Genomic DNA, 19978 nt, shown 5'->3' with positions numbered 1-19978 from the left:
CGCCACCTGCCAAGGCTGGTTAGGGCTGATTATTATTGGGGGGTGGGGGGGTGGGTAGTGACATCGACTCACGGTCTGGTCTTCGTTCACTGTTCGATATAAACTGGGGTGGGAAACATTTCATGGAAAGAGGCAGAGCGAGTTTTATTACCCGGCAAAGCAATATTTGTCACTGCTGAATACTTGAGGTGAGATGATTGAGATGCATAGTCATAATTTCATATTGATTGAAGTGTTTGGAATGTTTTAAAATCACAACCTGCGATCGTTCATTTTCTGTGATGGCCTTCGAGTCCTTCGAAATGCGAGAAAGGAAGAGGAGGAACATCCATCCGTGATAGGTAAGAGAAAGAATTAAAAAATAAAAAAATCTAAATATAACTGGGAAACTAATTCAGCAGCTATTTCAACCCGTTAGTGATCACGGGCCGACCGGGAGCTGCTCTCGGTTCAGAACCGGGTCTGGTGCCGGCATCGTGGAGGTCTAACGAGTCGACTAGAAAACACCCGTTTGTCTGTCCTCCCGTCGACTCACTCCTCTTAAAGACTCAATGTACAAGGTGGACCGCGTGTCCACACACCAGGTCACGGAGGACCTGGTGTGTGGACACGCGGTCAGGTCATATGACTGAGAGGTAACTCAGCGGCAAATCAAAGTACCGTATACTACCTTGTTGTTAAGTAAATACACGTGTACATATATACATATATGAATGTATGTATGTGCATGTATCTGTACACACACACACGCGCGCGCGCGCGCACACACACACACACGCTTGGAATTTGCAAATATCAGCATTGTTGCATGAACAGCAAGCAGAAGAGCAAAATGTGAAGTTACATCAAATAATATATTCATATGTCAGCGTGATGGAGAGGATGAACTGCAGAGTGTGTGTGTGGGCGGAGACCGACACAGGATGTGGCTTTCAGGAGGAACAAGTAGCAAAATACAAAGAGTCTCATTCATAGGACATTCAAACTGAAAACTAGCATTAAGAGAGCCGTGGTGGACACGTCTGTCTAAGAGGGAGATGACACAGGTGTGTGTGCAGGAGGGTCTGCTATCTGTGTGTGTGTGTGTGTGTGTGTGTGACTCGTATAAATCAGTATGCAGGTTGATGTACATGGATGCTGTGTTTAGTATCTACATGCAGCCTCCCTTCTTTGTGCACGGGTATTTTCACCGCCCCCGTTTTTGAAGCCGTTTCGGGTCGAGGAGCGTCAGGTGAAGGCAGAGTAAGAGGAAATATTAACGTATATTTGCAGATTTGAGAGTCGTAGTCCGGCTACATGTGTGATGCAGTGTGTCGTGTTCACCGGTCCATCATGCTGAGGATCATCTCTGGTGTCAGGTCTCCGTTGGCAGCAGCTGCTGCTGTTTCCTCATTCACGGCCAGCTCAACAGTCTCCACCCCTTCCTCGTCTAGCCCCACCCCCTCCACAGTCAGGGCCACGCCCTGCTCCAGAGGAGTGGCGACAGCGGCGTCGCCCTCCTCCTTCTTCACGATGATGTTCTCCACGGCGCCAGTGCTCTCATCCTCCACCTGAATGATGGCGGTAGCTTCAAAACACACAAAGACGCACTTTAGCTCGGAACTCTGGGAATAAGAAAAAGTAAACACCTGATGCAGGTAACAACGGGACGTATCTGAAGTAGGGCAGCACAATTAATTGTAAACAAATCAGAATCTCTCTCTCGGGACATCAGCTACATCGAAACAAACGCTCCTACTATCCCTCAACCAATGACAACGCAGCGTTACATCACGTGATGCGGCGCGTCAGAAACCAGCAGCAAAGTAAACTGAGCGAGACACACGCTCAGAAAAATACTGTTTTAATGTTTTAAAAAGAGACTGAAGCAGTTTGTTTTTATGTTCAGTGACTCATTAAGTTTAAAACCCAGTTGATATGCAGGTATCACGACAGGTAACCTCGTCGCACCGCTCACAGCTGCAGGAAAACTGGGAGACTACCAGCTGTTCAAATATGATGTCATCTTCACCGATGATCATCTGAGGTCTGTACTTTGCAACATTTTGCTCTTGAACGTCAGCTGCTCTGATCTGTGTAACCCATCGTGTCGTGTTCTCACCAGCAGCAGTGGTTTTGGCCGCCACCCTGACCGACTTGCTGGGGGTCGGAGGCTTGGGGGCGTTCTTCGGGGGCCGACCTCGTTTCCTCTTGACCGGCGGCTCGTCGGGGGCCGGCACCGGGATGGCGGCAGGTGCCTGGTCCAGTTCCATGCTCTCCGGCTCCTCCTCCTCTTCCTGTAGCAGTGATGCCTCTTCCTCACCCTCACCCTCCTCCTCTTCCTCATCCAGTTCAGCGTGATCCTCCTCTGAATGACAAGAGACAGAGTACAGATGATCTGATTAGATTCCAGCTGGCACAGTATCATCGGCCTGCTCGTGCACAACGCCGACTTCTCACCGCTGTCGTCCTCGTCTCTCCTGCTCCTCATCTTCCTCTTTCTTCCTCTCCTCCCTTTCTTTGGGGCTGGAGCTCCATTCTCGGCCTCCTCCACCTCTCCGTTGCAGTTCTCAGAGTGGCGAGCCATGGTGTTCTACAAAGAAAGCACCGGTAGATGGTCAGTATCAGGAATTATCTGGTGTTGAACCACTCAGGACTTCGCTTCAGGTGTGTGACAGCTGGAGAGAAAAGCGTTCTCACCCTACGAGTGAAGGTCTTGCTACACTTGGGGCAGACGAAGGCAGTGGGCACGAAGTTGGGGTCGTGGTAGCGTTTGAAGTGCATGTCCAGGAGCTGCTTCTGCCTGAAGGTCTTCTCGCACTGGCTGCAGGCGTATGGTTTCTCTCCAGTGTGGGTCCTGCGATGCATCACCATGTGGCGCTCCTAGAAACAGCAGCATGGGACACGCATTCAATTAAATTGAATTACAGTTCTTCTACCAGCTAACAGGCTGAAGTAGGAAGATGACCACAGCAAACATAACTCAAGAGGAGCAGGAGTGGCTGTGGGGACACTTCATAACTCTTAATAATGAATTCATTAACATTTTAACCTTTTAAAATGCAAGGTCACTGTCTTGAGAGATCTTGAGTATTGAAATTAAATTGATAATTAGCTCAGAATACAGTAACTCCACATATCACAGGACGTTTGTGTATAAACAGACCTGGCGGCAGCAGTAGTCACACATGTCGCATTTGAATCTCTTCTCATTCTTGTGAGACTTCTGGTGCTGAATCAGAGCGTAGCGCTCGTGAAACACGGCGTCGCAGTACCGACACTTCTTCCCAGTCTCAATGAAGGAGTGCTGCTTACGGAGGTGGACACCTGGACAGGGAACGCAAATCAGGGGGGTGAAACCACACGGCACGGTAAACAACCTGTTTGTCTGGTATGTTTACACTCTGTGTGTGTGTGTGTGTGTGTGTGTGTGTGTGTGTGTGTGTGTGTGTGTGTGTGTGTGTGTGTGTGTGTGTGTGTGTGTGTGTGTTACCCAGGTCACTCTTGCGTGCGATGACAGTGTCACAGTGTGGACAGTGGAACTTGGCCACGTTCTCCGTGTGTTTCTGCAGAATGTGCATCTTCATGGTTCCACTCTGGGTGAAACGAGCGTGGCAGATGTAGCACTCGTACGGTTTCTCTCCTGTGAAGAATGTTGATCATATTTACTGTTCAATCTTCTTATTAACATTTCTAATCCAGCAGAAGTATAAAAGAATAGAAAAGAGACCTATTAAATAATAATGGGTCGGCGGTATGAAACACAAAGTATACATTTTGGCAAAAGTACTGATTTGAACAAAACTGTATCCATCAGTGAAGCCACATTTTTTCATTACAAGTACAAATGACGACTACTGAAAGTGATTATTTGGGGAGTTTAGCAAAAGGTTAATTCCTATTAATCTAAAATTCTAATACATTATTTTGTGAGTGAGGCTAAAAATAGCTTTCCAAATGAAAATAACCAAAATGAGTTTTTTCTATAATCAAACAAAAATAACGCTGCTAAAGTCTGATATCTCTGCAAGTGTGCTCCTTCAGTACTTCAACAAACACGTAGCAGAACAGTTGGTGTCAGTTGTACCTGAGTGTGTCCTCATGTGTCTCTTCAGCTTGTACGTGTCTCTGCTGGCGTAGCTGCACAGACTGCACTGGAACGGACGCTCGCCGGTGTGGGAGCGGATGTGGCGCTTTAGTTTGCTCACCTGCACAACAGTCACGCAGAGGGAACTTTTACATTTCATCTTTGGGAAAAAGCAAGAACATAAAAGCAGACGGGAGTTAATCTTACTTCCACACTGGCGTAGTCACACATGGAGCACTTGAAGGGTTTCTCGTGAGTATGTTTGTAGCGACGATGTCGGACCAGCTCTCCACTGGTCACGAAGGCCATGTCGCAGTCTGTGCACTTATGTGGACGAGTTCCTGCAGACACGCAACAAAGACGCATGGAAACTGTCCTTGCGTGCACGTGTTGTCTTCTGTCCCCTCTTAAAACTTACCAGCACACTTTCGGCCTCATATTTCTGTAAAGGTGTAGGTTGGTGAATACCTGTGTGTGTGTTGAGGTGGTTTCGTAGCAGAGTGACCGTCCTGAAGGCTCGTCCACACAGGTGACATTTGTGAGGTCTCTCGTCGGTGTGGCTCTTCATGTGCCGGTCCAAGTTGGAGCGTCGAGGGCAGGTGTAGCTGCACAGCTCGCACTGAAATGTCTTCTTCACTCCTACCACACAGCAACGACATCCACAGAGCTCACATTCAGTGACAGGGTTCAAATCCCACGAGACATGGTCTCGTGCAAAAAAACCAACGATGTAACACGTCAGGAAAAAAAATTCTACACTAAACGCTTCAAGCAGGTAAAATAAAAACTTTAATAAATGAATAGTCCTGTTCTGTAGAAAAGACTCTTTAGACATCGTTGTGATAGCTCTGAATACTGCACAGGTAAAATCACGAAAATAATGTGGTGTTGATAACTCTATTATTGGTACAATAATAACACTGATAATAACGTAGTGATAGTATTACGATGAGCCGTTTCTATGTAGTTTGGTGTTGTGGAAGAATCCTGTATCACATATAACACTGATATTGCTATTGTTGGAGGTATTACAAAATAATAATAATAATAATAATAATAATAGCTGTAATAATTGCTAATCATAAATGTTGACTAGCGTTAAGTTTTGTCATTACTTATGCTCCATATATAACACAAGTAAATAATTCATATTACTCTCTAAATGTTTTATGTAATGTTATTATTGGCATTTTGTAATTTTGTGTAAAATTCTCAGGAAGAATACGTGCGGTAATATAGCAGCAGCATGGGATCAAAACAAAGTAATTGATTGCATTGCACTGTGGGTAAAGCAATGTGCATTGTAAAAACATGTTGCCTGTTGCTTACCTACTTATATTTAGAGTGACTAGTGAATCCGGTGGAGAAAAATATGATTCATGCTGTAGTTTCTAAAAAATCAGTGTATTTTTTTTCCTTTTTCGAGCCAAAACCAACTATGAAATCAAACCTGATGGGGACATTTACATATTTGATCGTGTCATTCAAAGGCACCGTCTTACCCTTCTTCTTGATCTTGGTAGGTTTGGGTGGTTTCATGTTGCCGACCACCTTCTCAGCGTTGACCTCGGACAGAAGGCCCTCCTGCTGTTCCTCTTCAAAGTCATACACACTGACATCCATGTCTTTGTCTCCTTCAGCGTAACGCAGACGGCTCTTTTTACCCTGGACAAACAGGGAGGTCAATTCAGTTCAGTTCCAGAGAGCAGCGCCACATCTACAGGAACAAAGACAGATATCACCAACAAATATCTCACCTTTTTGCTCCTCTTGATGATTCCAGACGGGGGATGATAGTCCGGGTCTTTATTCCAGTTCGAGTCGTCATTTGGAGGCTGCATGGGCTCTTCCTCGCCTTCTTCCAGCAGCTGGTGTCCCACCTCTTCATCTTCCTCCTCTCCGGGGTGGACCTCCGCTCCCTCCTCCTGCTCCACTGTCTCCACCTCCCCATTCGCACCGACCTTAACTACCTGAACATCAAATGCATGGATTGTTTAGTCATTTCATCAGAACTGACATTGTGTGGAGTTTTCTTCTGGAGGTGCTGAAGTGGACAAAAGAAATGATATAAAACATCCCTAGCCAAACATATTTTGATCATTTGACCATTGGATTGAATGCGAATAGATTTTTGTAATGAAGTAGGCTACATGTCTGCGAGGGGTTTAAAACCACAATGTCATCCAGTTTATAATTGTAAAATGCAGTCGTGCATCAGTGTTGTACCTGAAAGCCCTCAGGCAGCGGCAGGGTGTGACAGATGACCGGGTCTCCGTCCTTTGGCATTGCGGTGGTGTCTACGAAGGTGCCCTGCTGCAGGGCCTCCACGGTGGTGGCAGAAACAGGCACCTGGACCAACTGCAGCTCCCCCAGGCCCAAAGCCGCTTGCTCCTCCATGTTTACCACCTGAGGACAGAGGTCAGCACACGTGTTTAGGGAGCATCTACTGTGGCCGATGAAAGACTTCAGAATGGATACCAAACATATGAGAATTGAACTTTTGAAAGGCCTGCACGTATCTTGTAAAGTCAACTTCCTTCTGACACCACAAAGAGATACAAGATGTTACGATATGAAATGGTTTACAGGAGCACCTACCTGCAGGGTGATGATCTGAGTCTGGTCCACTGTTGTCACAGTGGCTTGGTGAGCAGCACCCGCTACCCCTCCGACCACACCCACGGTGGTTGATGATCCCCCCACCGCAGGATCAATCACCTGTAAATCAGCTTCAATTTAATGGGCATATTGGGTGAAGCCTGACACTAGCAGCCATTTTGGAGTCTTGAGTTCTTGCAAATTTGATTTCTAAAACGAAAGTGACATTAGCACAAAGGGCTTCCTGCCTGTGCCGAGACCGGGCAACAAGTGAGTCACATCAAATAACAGATTCTTAAAATGACTGTACCTCCGTCTTCATCTGCAACAAGGTGGGATCCAGTGACTCCATCACCATCATTTCAACCCCTGCTCCGCCTTCCACACCGACCCCAGCCTCCATCAGCTGCTGCTGGGATTGGGAGACAGCTACCATTCCTTCCCCGTGACCTGAAACACAACATTGACCACATTCTCAAAACAAAAAACAACAACAACAACAACACCGTTTCTGCTTGCAACAGAAATCTGCACTACTATGTGAGATTTTTACAGTTCAATGGCGAGAAGATGAGTAAGAACCTTGCTCCAGGACGACTCCAGCTTGTCCCTCCACCACGCCCCCCGCCTCTGCAGCTTGCTGAAGGAGGTCGGCCACCATGGCGTCCTGGCTGTGAACGGCCTGGATGGACGGGAAGTCTTTGGTGGGGACGTCCACCACCCCTACACCATCGTTTGGCCCGCCGTCCATGCTGGGTAGGAACTGAGGGGTGGTGTTGTGGAAACAGACATTATGTAGCAGCGTTACATCACCTGCAGACATTTTAAACCCTCCACTAGAACCGGCTTTACTGAAAGACCGCCGTGACGATCGTTCTTTCAACTCAACACAAGACAGTGAACTAAATGGGGCCTTAAAAACAGCAGGGGAGAAGAAACTACCCAGGAACACGTCTCACTGTCATCAGACTGGACTGTACAACAGCATGCTACATTTCTAACTCGAGACATAAGAGTTGACCTTTGACCCAGACTGCATAGCATTCAAAGTTCCCATTCTTGTTGGAGCTGGGGAAGATTATTGTGATTGAAAAACACCATTTTAACTTTAATATATTCTACAAACAGTCACAGCTCTAATTCGCCATAACATAACCAACAGATCATCAAATAATTCCATATCATTGGCCATTAATAAATATGGAAGAAAAATACATAATTTCCAGGATTTTCTGTGAACAGAGTGATACAGCTGTAAACTTACTCAAACTTAACACTACTGCTGTTACCGCCAATAAAAGGGAAACATTGACTCGTAACATGTTTGCGACTGGGCTGCAGTCGGGATGGTGGCAGAACTGGTCCTCCCCTGTGCAGTGGAAAGCCCTGAGCTTTGCTTAACCAAAGTTGTGCTACCTGACTGTCTGTCCCTGCCAACCTGAGGGAGGGAAGAGGGACACGTTACACAGCTGCACTCAAACACAGACAAACTTCCTCTACACTCAGAAATAGTGACTTTAGCAGTCTTACACATCTCTGACGATGAGGACTATTCAATCCTGTTCACCTGAAGCGACAACTTGTTATTCTGTCTTTCCTGACGCTCTCTTCATGCGCAACTTCCTTTGGCAAATCGTTTATTATTATTTATGAATATGTTGCACTTGTGTTGATGGTCATTTTCAATTTGACTTATTTCAATATATTGAGACCATACAGGTCAGCGTGGTATTTCTTTGATCTTATTTACAACATCCACTATTTGAGTATTTTGATGGTTACAGTAAGTTAGAAACCTGAGTGTTTACATTTTCAAATATAACACTGTACTTTCCATTTCTTATTTCCACTGCTGTACCGAGACACCAAAACTGAGGCACATGTCAATGTTGCGTACTGTGACCACCTTAGTCCAAATGTTAAGGATAAAAAAAAAAAAAAAAAAAAAATTGAAGATATATGTAGCAAGATTGATTATTCAGGATAAATGTTTATATTATAAATATACAACCAACAAATAAATTGGCATCAGATTTTTAGGCTCCTAAATACCGATATCGGTACATGGCCTAAAAGTTAACTTTGAATATGTGCTTACATGTTTTATAAAAGCTGTTTTCCCCACTAATTGTAAGAGGCAAGACTTTATCAATAAAGCTTTATTGGCTGCTGATCGTTCTGATTATTTTAGTTTTTACATTTCGCAACTTCACCACATACTTTGAAACGACATGACATTCATATCTGAGCCGTTTCTGAGTGCCCAGAAGCTGCTGCAGCAAAATTACTTATTTTATTATTTATAATTCTTATTTTTGACCTCTCTATCTCTTTAACAAATTTATAATATTTACCATTTTCAATATGACCCAGGTTCGGATGAGGTCTTTCGTCACACTAACATGGAAAGTACCAAGTTAAGATGGACTCTTATTAGATACAATAATAATATGTACTCGAGATGGTGTCAAGTAGTTACTGTATTTACTCATTTAAAAGCATCATAGCAGCATTCTTGTTTACACAGAAAACAACTGTGGAAATGTGTGTATGATTAGTGACATAAAGTCTTGTTGATTTAAGCTTCCATGTCCTTCTGATGCTAAACGGGTGGAAACTGGAGAGGCTTCTGGTAAAGGCCTTCAGAGGAGCTTTGCCTCCTGGTACAAAAAAAAAAAAATCCCCACAAGCATGGCAAAGATACGAAGCGGGGCAGCTGTCGCCTGCCTGCACTGCATCTATCCAGCGGTATTTTTGTAGCTCTCCGAGCCGAGTCGTAGAGGGAGCTCTCTGCTGTAATATAGATCTGTGGCCATGAGGCTCTCGGTGGGCTCGAATAAGACAAGCGGGCGACGGGTGCAACAACAACTGACAACTCAGACCGCGTCGCGATGAGCCCCAAAAAACAGGAGAGAGGCGCACAACTCGAACAACGGAAGGTACCAGATTTAAGGAGAAGTTGACTCGTGTATTTGGCCTCGGAGACCTCCGAGGACGGCTTCTGTGAATGCCTCGTCATCCTCTTTGCCGCACTGGCCTCGTTACCGTTTCCGTGTTTGTGTTTGTGTGCTCAGCGACCAGGAAGGCGAACTAACTTTAATTTCAGTCTTCGGCGATTCACCGATTTCAATTCAGTCAAATTAAACAGCAACTCCGGCGCCTGCTCGGATCACTTTTTGGGGCTTTTTGTGGAGTTTTCCAGCCGCACTCAGGGCGTTGGGTGGGGAGGGCCTCGAGCTCGGCTAACCCCGCTAACCTTAAACGCTCACTAGCTGCCGCCTTCTTCCGATCAACGCTCCGTAATGAACCAGGAGCGGAGCACCGGCGGGATCAAACGCGACGACGGTCCGTCCGTCCGTGCGGCCCCGCGGCTGTTTCCGTGTGTGTGGAAACGTATTGCGTTTCGGCTCGCGTCCGTGAAGGCTCCCGTTAGCTGAGCGCAGTCACTTGAACGCGCCACTTCCATGTCTGTAAAGACGGGAAACAAAGAGGCGAGAAAATGGACGCCTCGGCCTCAGCCTCACCAAACCGACCCGGGACAAGCAACACATCCTCCGCTGTATGTTCACAGATACACGTGAAATACGGCTGGCCGTGTGTACATTTCTTCTAAGTTCGGTTATTTAAACGTATTTTGACGGGATTTTCGATAACGATAGAGGGAGACAAACACTCTCCGACGAGCTGCCCGGACCCAGAGCCCCATCGTGACACCTAGAGGCCGATTAAAGATCCTGCAAATTCCCCCTTATCAGAAAAGTAGTGGTACTTTACCTGTTTCAGTGTGTTTCTCCTCCCGTTTTACTCGGCCGGCAGCACGGAGTCAGTGCTACAAAGTTCACCCGGCTGGTAAAAAAATGCAGGCTTCTTCGCAGTTTGTTTTAATCCCTCTCCCGCTTTAGCAGAGTAGCTTCTGCCACAAAATGGCAGTTGGGCGCTCAGTGCGCCTGTGCGGCCGCTGGGGGGTGGTGTCGAAGCTGCTGCAGACACCCTGATTGGCCAGGAGGGGCGCCCCGTTGGAGTACATTGAAAGCCCATTTATCACAGTGGAGGCAATAGCGACGCCTTCAAAACCCTCGGACAGACGAGTTTCACTCGGGGAACAACTTCCATATTGTTAAAGTCTATAATGAAAGTATGTACAAGAAGTAGAACATTGTAAGAAATTATGTTCATTTAAAATAAAACGTTTGACCTGAAATGGCGTGCGTGCATCCGTTTTATGTCATGGCAAATTAAATAAAAGGTTCTGTGATTTGTGGCTGACACTGTAGAATCTGACATGGAATAATGTCACACCAATCTTGCAGGCATTTTTATTTGAGGTAAACAATGATGAGGGGAAATTAAAATCCATAGATACTATTTTTCATTTTCTTTTGAAAACTTTACATTAGTTTGAATATACAGTACTATATTTCTATCAACTATTAATCAGTGCATGAACAGCTTGACTTAAGTCATCATTCTCATGATTTACCAGCACATTTGAGCTGAGGCAGATATTCTCTGCTTTCAGTATGGCTTCTGAACTTTCATATGCCCTGCAGGCATTATATATTATACCCTCTGCACTCTGGGTTAAATCTTACTGTAAAAATAATCAGTGCAATTTTATCTAAAAACTTCTAGAACTTTCAGAAAGTGCAGGAAAGGTCTCAGCCAGAATACCTGTGTGTTATTTGCACGTGTGTGAGCAGCTCATAGCATAATCAACAAAGTCAAAGGCACATGGGTCAATCTTTGAACACATTTTTAATAGTTATATTTGACACAAGAATGCCTGAAAATATATATTAGAAAAGGGAAAAAAAAAAAACATTGTTTCCAATGCTGCACAATTTATCAAGCCAGTGGAAAAAAATATATTCTGTGATACAGTGTTTTTTTTTTCACTGCTTCACACTCTTTAATAAAGGATCTCGTCTACGTCTCATTGCATCTCTGTTACTGTCAAACCTCGAGGCACTTAAACACTGCGAGATGCTTCATGGATGCAGAGGTATAGCTGCAGAAACCTGCTGTCCTATAGAAACTAACAGTGGCAAATACATTGAATACAGTGGTGGCCTCCATATATACAAACAGTGAGTTCCCTCGTGACGTCGGTCCTATGATATGATTCCAGTGACTCTGCATCCTGTCGCTCATCGTATGCTGTGTTACAGAACTAAACATCCAAACTGAACACAATATACAAATGGTTGTCTGTTCAGCTCTCTAGCAGCTGCAAAAATATCACACAACAGTACATTAATATTCATTATTGCCTTCAATAAATATACATTTCAGATGCATAACAGAGGATTAGCACAAAGTGAAAAATAAAGCAACTCTTTGCCGAGATGAATCCCTGAGGACTAAAATCAGAGATTAAGCTCAGAGGTCATCGAGGAAAAAAAGGTCAGATAAACCGATTTAAACTATTTCTGACATGAATCTGTGAACTGAATTCAATCTGAGCCGTTTCCGCCACCCTCAGACACAGTGTATGTTTTCAGCCATGTTCTAATCCTCTGCAGAGATTGCAAGCACAGTCACCACCGATTTGGTTTCCAGAACGGTCGAAGAAGTAGCTTCTCAACACACTTTGGTGCCGCTAAAAACAGTGAAGTTACTTTAAGAGAAGTGAACAGGTTTGGCACATTGTTACATCAGGAAGCGTCATCCTTCCTGTTTGAAGACTACAGTTGTGCCCCATCTGCATACTCTCTAGTAATTCAAACTGCTTTCTGTTAGTGGCTTCTTCACACATCAGAAAAAAAGAATAATAAAGTGAGGTATAGTTAAAACCTGCCTGACTAAAAGTACTACGTTTAGTATGATTTTGATGAAGCAGTTGAGGACAGCGGGATGAGACAGCAGGGCTGTAGCCGAGCTGCAGGCTCTGTGAGGCTGCACGAAGGCACGGCAGCGTTTTGGAGCTGAATGCTAACAGTAGCTTCTTAACATGATCACAATTACAACGACAGCATGCTGATATTTAGTCACGTTTAACAACTTATTTCATCGTTTGTGTTTTGTAACATTTGCTAAATACAAATTCCAGTTGACGGGAACGACTTTATGACTTTATGAGCCAGTTGAAGGCTGAAATGTCGACCCGACGATGGCACCAGAAGAAAAAGTCACCTCACTTTGTTCATCCTGAACCACGTTTTATGGCTCTATCACTGTGAGCTGTTTCATCTCAGACCAAACGAGGAGACGGACCATCACTAGAGCCCCCTCCTTTAGAGTGCTTTTCAATGACCTCCTGTCAGCATTAACACATCAGGTCTTCATCTTAGTATTAGTATACAGTATGAGACTGGGACACGTCGATAAACTATCAAAACACTGGACATTTTGGCAACTTCACTGACATTAATCAAACTGTTGATAACTTGTCGGATTATGAAGTAAACAACGCCTCAATACTTCTTTACAAATATTAACAAGTGCTTCTGCACATTTCTAACCATTTACTAAAAAACACATTTCTTAACTTGATAATGCACATTTTTGAGTGTGCTCAGTCATAATATCAGGTTACTTTTGTCTTATTGTTGTTGGAGACGTACTACTATGATCCTTTTTTTCAAGCAGTTGCCACTGCTTGAAGGGGAAAAATTAAATCTAAACTCCAAACTGTGCTTTAAAGTAGAATCAAACTGCAACCACAAAATGAAAAAGGTGATATTATCCCTTAACTATTACTTAGTATCTCATTATTAGGAGAAAATTAGAAAACTAATCACATAATAATGAAATTCTATTTAATAATTATGAGAAAGCTACTTTGTAATAAGAAGTCACATCTCATAACTGCAGCTCACACAATGAATTATACAAGATACTCATCTGGCAATTAAAAAATACTAAGTCAGTTATAAAATATGAATCTTGTTTTTTTTATGTTGAATGTGCTTCCTTTGGAAAATGGCCAGCAGAATTATTATTTCAATGTTAACTAGTAAATGGTACAAACATGCAGAAACACATGTATGGCCCTTTAAGGATTTATGATCTCATGTCTGGGGGCAATTTACTCAAAATTCACTCAAGTTCTATTATAATAATTCCTGTTCAAATATTTAAGTATACTAACAGTTAAAGGATGTATTTTTCAAACCAGACTTCTTCGATGTGTCACGGTTTGTTTGATATTAATGTGAATTTAAAGTGAAGACCTGGATGGATGCAAATATTCAGCGACTGCTAACAAAATGCTGCCATTTACAGCAGATATGTCAGTGGAACAAAAAACAAAGAATACTTTGACAAATTAAGACTGTGCTCTGGTAAAACAATTTAAAATCATAAAATATCGTGTTCCATAGGCATAGTTATTTTATATATAGTTCCATAAGAATAAAATACAAATGAGAATCGTAAAGAGTAATGGCACTGAAGTGCTTCAATCATTCTCTGTGCAGAAGCAGCTGAAGTTATTTAGTCTCTAACTACACTACGAGTTCTTTTTGCTTTTCTTTCTTTTTCATCTGCTGCCGAAATATCGACAACATTAAATATATAAAGGCCTGTGAGACTGAGTGAGAAGCTTTCATTGTATCTTCTGAATTAAAAAAAAAAAAACATTTCACAGTTAATAAGCCAGGAGGAGAAGTAGAAAAGCAGATATTATTTCTTTGTTGTCTGTCAGTGTGAACCGACCACAGCTGTCTGAGCTGCTCGGTCGACGTCAGCCACGATGTCACAGGTTCAAGGTGACCCGATGATACTCCGACAGATCCAACCTATCTTACTGCCATTACGTTAACCAGTACACTCCTCCACATCCAGATGTTACTGCTCCACTCTGTGATGCAACATGCATAAAATTCAGCTAAGTGGGAACACAAACTCATGTGCACTCCAAAATAAACGTCAAGATTTGTATTTGTATTTTCTTTGTGTACTTCTTTATGGATCACACTATATAAATAAAGTCGAGTTGAATTGAAAGAGTGCAGAAACTAAAGAGGTCTTTGCTGCCAACATCTCGTATTTACCCTGTAACTTAAAGAGTTCACAGCCTTAATAATCCACTGACTGTTCAAATATTAAAAAAATAAAAGTTGACTTCCTGTATTAGACAGGCTGCAGTAACTGAGTTTGGTGTCAGTCTTTAGTTTCTCCTCTAAACACTACACTTTAAATTGTCTTTCATAAGTGCTTATTTTCCATCACGCGTCTTTGAAACAATAGAGTGTGCAGGCAAGTACGTCATGCAGACAGATTTTAAACTCTTTTTTTTTTTTTTTAAGATTTTTTAGCAGAAAATGCAACATTAAGGCAGATTTACAAACGACAGCATGAGGAGTGCTGAATGAGCACGGGGTCAACAAGTCAACAAGCCCAAGGAGAGTCAGGAGAATCAAACCGTCTACAGCGATTCGTGTTCAGTTTTCAGGCGTGTCACCTCGCAGAAGGAGCTGTACATCTGGAGCAAGAAACCAGAGAAGGAGTTTGATGTAATGGTCGGGGAAGCATTACTGTGGAGAAGGGTGTATTTACTGTGTGCATGCTGACTGGTTCATCATGTGACCAGAATAAAGCAAACTCTAAATATACTTTGATACATATATTTAAAAAAAAAAAAAAAATCCATTTGACCCGGACATCCCTCATCAATCACTGAGTATTGAGCACAGGTTTGATAATGTGGTGAGATTGTAGCTTACTAACTTTAAATATTTTCCCCAGTGTAAAGTTTTTTTGGGTTGTTTTGCACCCTCTGACAGTGTGTATATACTGTTTATCATATATTAGGTTCATCTTTGTACATTTTTGTTGTACTGGCGGCGAAGAAAAAAACAGCATACCGGATATTCTCCTGACATCGTGTCATGTTAAAGCACTGCAAAAACACAACAGATTCATATTGTGTTGCTGACTTTGTAGTTTTGTGTGTGTGTGTGTGTGTGTGTGTGTGTGTGTGTGTGTGTGTGTGTGTGTGTGTGTGTGTGTGTGTGTGTGTGTGTGTGCGTGTGCATGTATGTTAGAAAGCTGTGCTGGCCATGCTTCCCGGAGAGAAGAGTCTCGGTATGGTGTCCTGAGACGTCTCCACGTGGCGGTGGGCCATCTTCCCCTCCTCGCCTGCTCCGCACGGTGAACGGAAGAACGACAACATGGAGGAAGTGAGTGAGTGACAGAATGGATGAATTATGGAAAACATGACATCTGGCAGAAAGCAAGAAAGAATTGTGCATATTTCTTATTTCTGCCTTAATTATCTTCTTGTATGACAAATATATGAATGAAATGAATTGATGAAACAAAAAAACTTTGTCAGTCACCACAGTTAGAGGTTACAATAAACAGGTCTTATACACAGTGTAATCAATATAAGAAACATTGTGTTGGTACATTAATAAAGTCTGAATCAACCCCACCAGAGTCAACAAGTTGTTTTTCTACATGCATCTGATTTCCACAGTTTTGGTCAACATCACTATCAGTTAATGCATTTTATCTGTTCTTATGCATAATATTTATCTTCTATATTTTGAAAAGTTCCTTTATATATAGAACTGCATGTCATTTTCTTGCTGTAAAGAACTTTGACCTGTGTTTCTTGTATGAAAGGTGCTATAAAACTAAAGTTTATTATTATTATTATATTAAGAGAACATATTGTCACTAACATCAGGCGGTCGTTCCTGGATTTTACTGCGTTCTCTTTGGGATTTTATGTGATTTCTTTTTATGAGAAAATTGCAGATTTTTTGAGAAAATTGCAAAATGAAGATTTTTTTTTTTAAAAACTACTACCTGATAAAAGACATGCCATGTATAATCACTTCCTATTATAATAATAAACATGCTGCACATCATAGTTTTCAACTTTGTGAAAGTAAACTTTGTGATAAACTTATAGTTATGATTATTCCTTTGTTAGCTACTGATTCATGTCTGAAGTGATGGGTTGCTGTGCTTGAAGTCAGACTCTCTCCTTTGGTGTGTGTTTTAAAGCTCAACCCAGATCAGTATAATATTTGAACTTGGGTTAAAGGTTAAAGGTTGTAAATTCAGTACAATACACATGTTGCAAGAAATGAGTTGCTTTGTGTGATTTCTGTTTCATAATCATATCTACGTGGTTGGGAAAATGATGTGCTGTGTATATCTGACAAATGGAAACGAAGCTCTGAAGTCTCTGTTCAGTCTAAAAATGAGACTGCATTCAGGAAATATTGTCTCCGATGCAACATAAATATATTTCCTTTGCGACGACAGCAGGTGTTTGTGTTTTCCTTTAAGAGCCGAGAACCAAGCAGCTTTTTCACAGCAACTGAGTCATAAAAGCTGCTGTACACACAGTTGGTGACTATACATTTAAAATAAATTTGGCTGCATCTGCTGTAAAAATAAGGGCATAAATAATGTGAATTCAACAAATACTATATGCATAAAAAGCTGGGAGGCTATAATTCGACACATCCTGTCTGATTAGACTGATGCAGGGAGGTGTGATGAGCGGTGGCCTGATTCTCATGAGGCCACATTTCCCAGAAACCCTGTCACTTCCTGTTTGGTGTTTATTTTTGACCAGCATGTGGTTGAAGCTGCAGGTTGAAGAGCTGCTGGCTGTAAATGAGAAGTTTTTTTGTTGATGAAGCCCGTTTTGTTTAGGAAGTCTAACTTTTTGTGCTGTAATGAATCCAGCAGAGTTTACAGTGAGAATCCCCCTAAAACACTTTGTGACTTATAATTTATCTTAAATTAAGATAATTTATCTTATCTATAATTTATTTATATTAAATTGGTTTATTAATTATTTTTGAATTAATTTTATAACCTAAAGGCAATGACCCAAAGTGTGCAGTCACCAGAGCAGCGCCTCCTAATTATTTTTTCTGCATTCATGACTGTCTCGTTAAGATGCATTACCGTATTTCTAACCATCTTTGTTTTACTCGGATTGTCTTTTATTTTAAAATCATTTTGATAAATGTGGAATCATAATGTCAGAGCTATCACAACTGACAGATAAAATGCAGTGAAACAAACAAACAAACAAACAGCACGCAGGCGGAAGACTTCCTCTAAAGAAGACATCTGATGCAGAACAGACTGAGTCTTCCACCTGCAGACTGCTGCTTTTGTGCAGGAAATGTGTCGTCTAACGGATATATTCTCAGTAAACATGAAGGTTTTTATTACCGAGCACGAGCAGCGTTTGTTTGGCAGCATCTCGAACTTCCTCCTTGTCCGTCCGACAGAGATACACTAACTGATCGATGCTTTCTTTGGCCTGGAACGACAAAGATGGAACACTGAGGTCAGTGGGACGAAAGACAAACAAACACGCTGCCGACAGTCGGCTGTTTCGATGCGACAGAAATCGGATCGCTGCTGTGACTCGCTGTTTTACCACAGTGGAAGAAGTTTGGACGGGAGGACAAACTTTACCTTGAGACAAGCTAACGCTTTGCATCCACACACTCTGGTGTCCATGTTTTCGTCTTCCAGCAGCTCCAGACAGCTGACCAAAGCCTGAGGAGGAGGAGGAGGATATACATATCATACAAATAATAATAATGAAAACTTTATTTGTATTGCACCCTTCATACAATAAATGCAGCTCAAAGTGCTTTACAGCAAGATAATTATTATGAAGCTTTGTTCTGCTGTTTATACTGCTGTGATGTGTGTGTGTGCACATGCATGCATGTGTGACACTAATGCCTCATGATCAGAGCCTAATCAATAATATCAACCTGTTCTAAGCCTGATATTATGTCATGTCAATAAAAACAAGAAAATGTAGTGCGTCCTTTTACAGTGTAAAACGTCAAACTGACTAAATATTCTGGTCATAAGTAGATCACAGATTATTTATTCATTCCAAAATATATAAATATCATCAATGTGCTCGTCAAGACAGGTTCCTCTTTATAAATAAGAACACATCTTTTTAATTAATACAGAATTATGACATTCTCACCATCTTAAAATTGTTAAAATAAAGACAATTCAGTCATTCATTATTCACAAAATATCCGTAGTAATCTTGAGTTGGATCTCTGAGTGTTTGATGCAGACAGCGTCCTCTCACCTGCTCCCTCTGTCTGGGCTGAGCCGCCAGGCCTCTCAGCACTGAGCTGGCGGAGGCCGACACTTTTCCCCGCGGATCTTTCAGTAATTTGACCACAGCATGAAGTCCTTCTCTCCGCAGGCCGCTCTCTGCAGGACGGCGCAGCGCCTGGACGATCGTGTCCTGGTCACATGACGCCAGGTTCTGGACCAACCACACTGGAGGAGGGAGGTCGGTTCTGATTAGCACTGATCAGTCATTTCACTTTAGTTCTGTGTGTGTGTGTGTGTGTGTGTGTGTGCGTGCGTGTGTGCGTGCGTGCATGTGTGTGTGTGTGTGTGTGTGTGTGTGTGTACCCTCTTCTGCCAGCTCAGCGATGTGTGTCTCCATGTCACAGACGGCGTTGGACTCCAAATAGCTCCACAGCTGGAACAATGTCACCGTGACGCTGTCTCTGTTGCTGCCTCGCCGTGGCAACCGCTGATCCACCACGCGCTCAATCAGACACAGGAACACTGGACAAACACACGAGTGTTATCATGGCACACACACACTGCCACAAATGCACGCGCGCGCGCACACACACACACACACACACACACACACACACACACACACACACACACACACACACACACACACACACACACACACACACACACACACACACACACACACACACACACAGGGATGCTGCTGTACCTGTGTCTGCCTTGTCAGGCAGCAGGCTGGAGTAGATTTCGGACAGTGTAACCAGGAAGCTCTCAGCGGAGACACTGTACACACTGCCCTGTCCCACACACTGTTGCCATAGTGACACAACACCCGGACACAGGCCCAGCTGTGGTATCACTGCAGCAGAGAGGCAATAAGACACAGTCAGGAGAAAGGAAGGAGAGAAGCTGTTTTTTATATTTGAAGAAGGAGTCATCTCTTAAACTAAATTTCCACTTACTAGTTTTTTCTTAGATAATTGTGTTGTTGAAAATTAAGAAAAAAAAGGGAACTTCTTAAGCATAATTGCTTCTTCCACATAGTTTAATGTACAAAGGAACATCTACACATCCGTTATCTGTACCAGCATCATCCTGAACAGGGTCAGAGGAGCTGCAGCTGAAAGTGCATCAGAGGACCAACACAGAAAGACAGACAACTGTTCACGCTCACATTCAGACCTACGGACAATTTAGAATCGCAAATTAACAAGCATGTCTTTGGATGTCAGCACAGGGGAAATGTAAACTCCACACAGAGGCTCGGCAGGTTCAAACCCACAACCTTCCTGCTGTGAG

General features: G+C 42.9%; 2 protein-coding genes across 7 annotated transcripts in view; both read right to left on the bottom strand.

The window, feature by feature from the left end:
- Positions 1–622: 622 nt before the first annotated feature.
- ctcf (CCCTC-binding factor (zinc finger protein)) lies at positions 623–10604 on the bottom strand. 5 transcript variants are annotated; one of them, XM_069719640.1, is made up of 17 exons: positions 9153–9310; positions 9019–9061; positions 7247–7427; positions 6975–7114; positions 6665–6784; positions 6293–6472; positions 5824–6036; positions 5569–5722; positions 4535–4705; positions 4274–4407; positions 4067–4187; positions 3473–3622; positions 3146–3306; positions 2680–2862; positions 2440–2572; positions 2102–2347; positions 623–1567 (listed from the first exon to the last, which is right to left on the bottom strand). In XM_069719640.1, exons 1-17 carry the CDS (start codon positions 9167–9169, stop codon positions 1320–1322), a joined length of 2595 nt encoding a protein of 864 aa, XP_069575741.1. In that variant the 5' UTR covers positions 9170–9310; the 3' UTR covers positions 623–1319. The 5 variants fall into 5 exon arrangements, with proteins under 5 accessions (XP_069575741.1, XP_069575740.1, XP_069575742.1 ...); XM_069719639.1 differs by having other exon boundaries at positions 5569–5731; positions 9153–9309; XM_069719641.1 differs by lacking the exons at positions 9019–9061; positions 9153–9310 and adding an exon at positions 10439–10604 and having other exon boundaries at positions 5569–5731.
- Positions 10605–11400: 796 nt separating this feature from the next.
- Positions 11401–19978, bottom strand: part of ripor1 (RHO family interacting cell polarization regulator 1) — a 49342-nt gene continuing 40764 nt past the window's right edge. For both annotated transcript variants that reach the window (XM_069719638.1, XM_069719637.1), the window contains exons 19-24: positions 19389–19538; positions 19043–19201; positions 18708–18904; positions 18062–18145; positions 17813–17903; positions 11401–15745 (exon numbers count right to left, since the gene is read on the bottom strand). In XM_069719638.1, coding sequence (XP_069575739.1) covers positions 15648–15745; positions 17813–17903; positions 18062–18145; positions 18708–18904; positions 19043–19201; positions 19389–19538 — 779 coding nt within the window. In that variant the 3' untranslated portion in view covers positions 11401–15647. The remainder of the gene's footprint in view (positions 15746–17812; positions 17904–18061; positions 18146–18707; positions 18905–19042; positions 19202–19388; positions 19539–19978) is intronic.

The sequence above is a fragment of the Brachyistius frenatus genome, unplaced genomic scaffold, assembly GCF_029030835.1.
Source record: "Brachyistius frenatus isolate BFR_SWC_R1_liver_20210118 unplaced genomic scaffold, ASM2903083v1 Contig_219, whole genome shotgun sequence".
Taxonomy (NCBI): domain Eukaryota; kingdom Metazoa; phylum Chordata; class Actinopteri; family Embiotocidae; genus Brachyistius; species Brachyistius frenatus.
The sequence above is the reverse complement of the archived record's forward strand: the minus strand, read 5'-3'. Positions and strand labels throughout refer to the sequence as shown.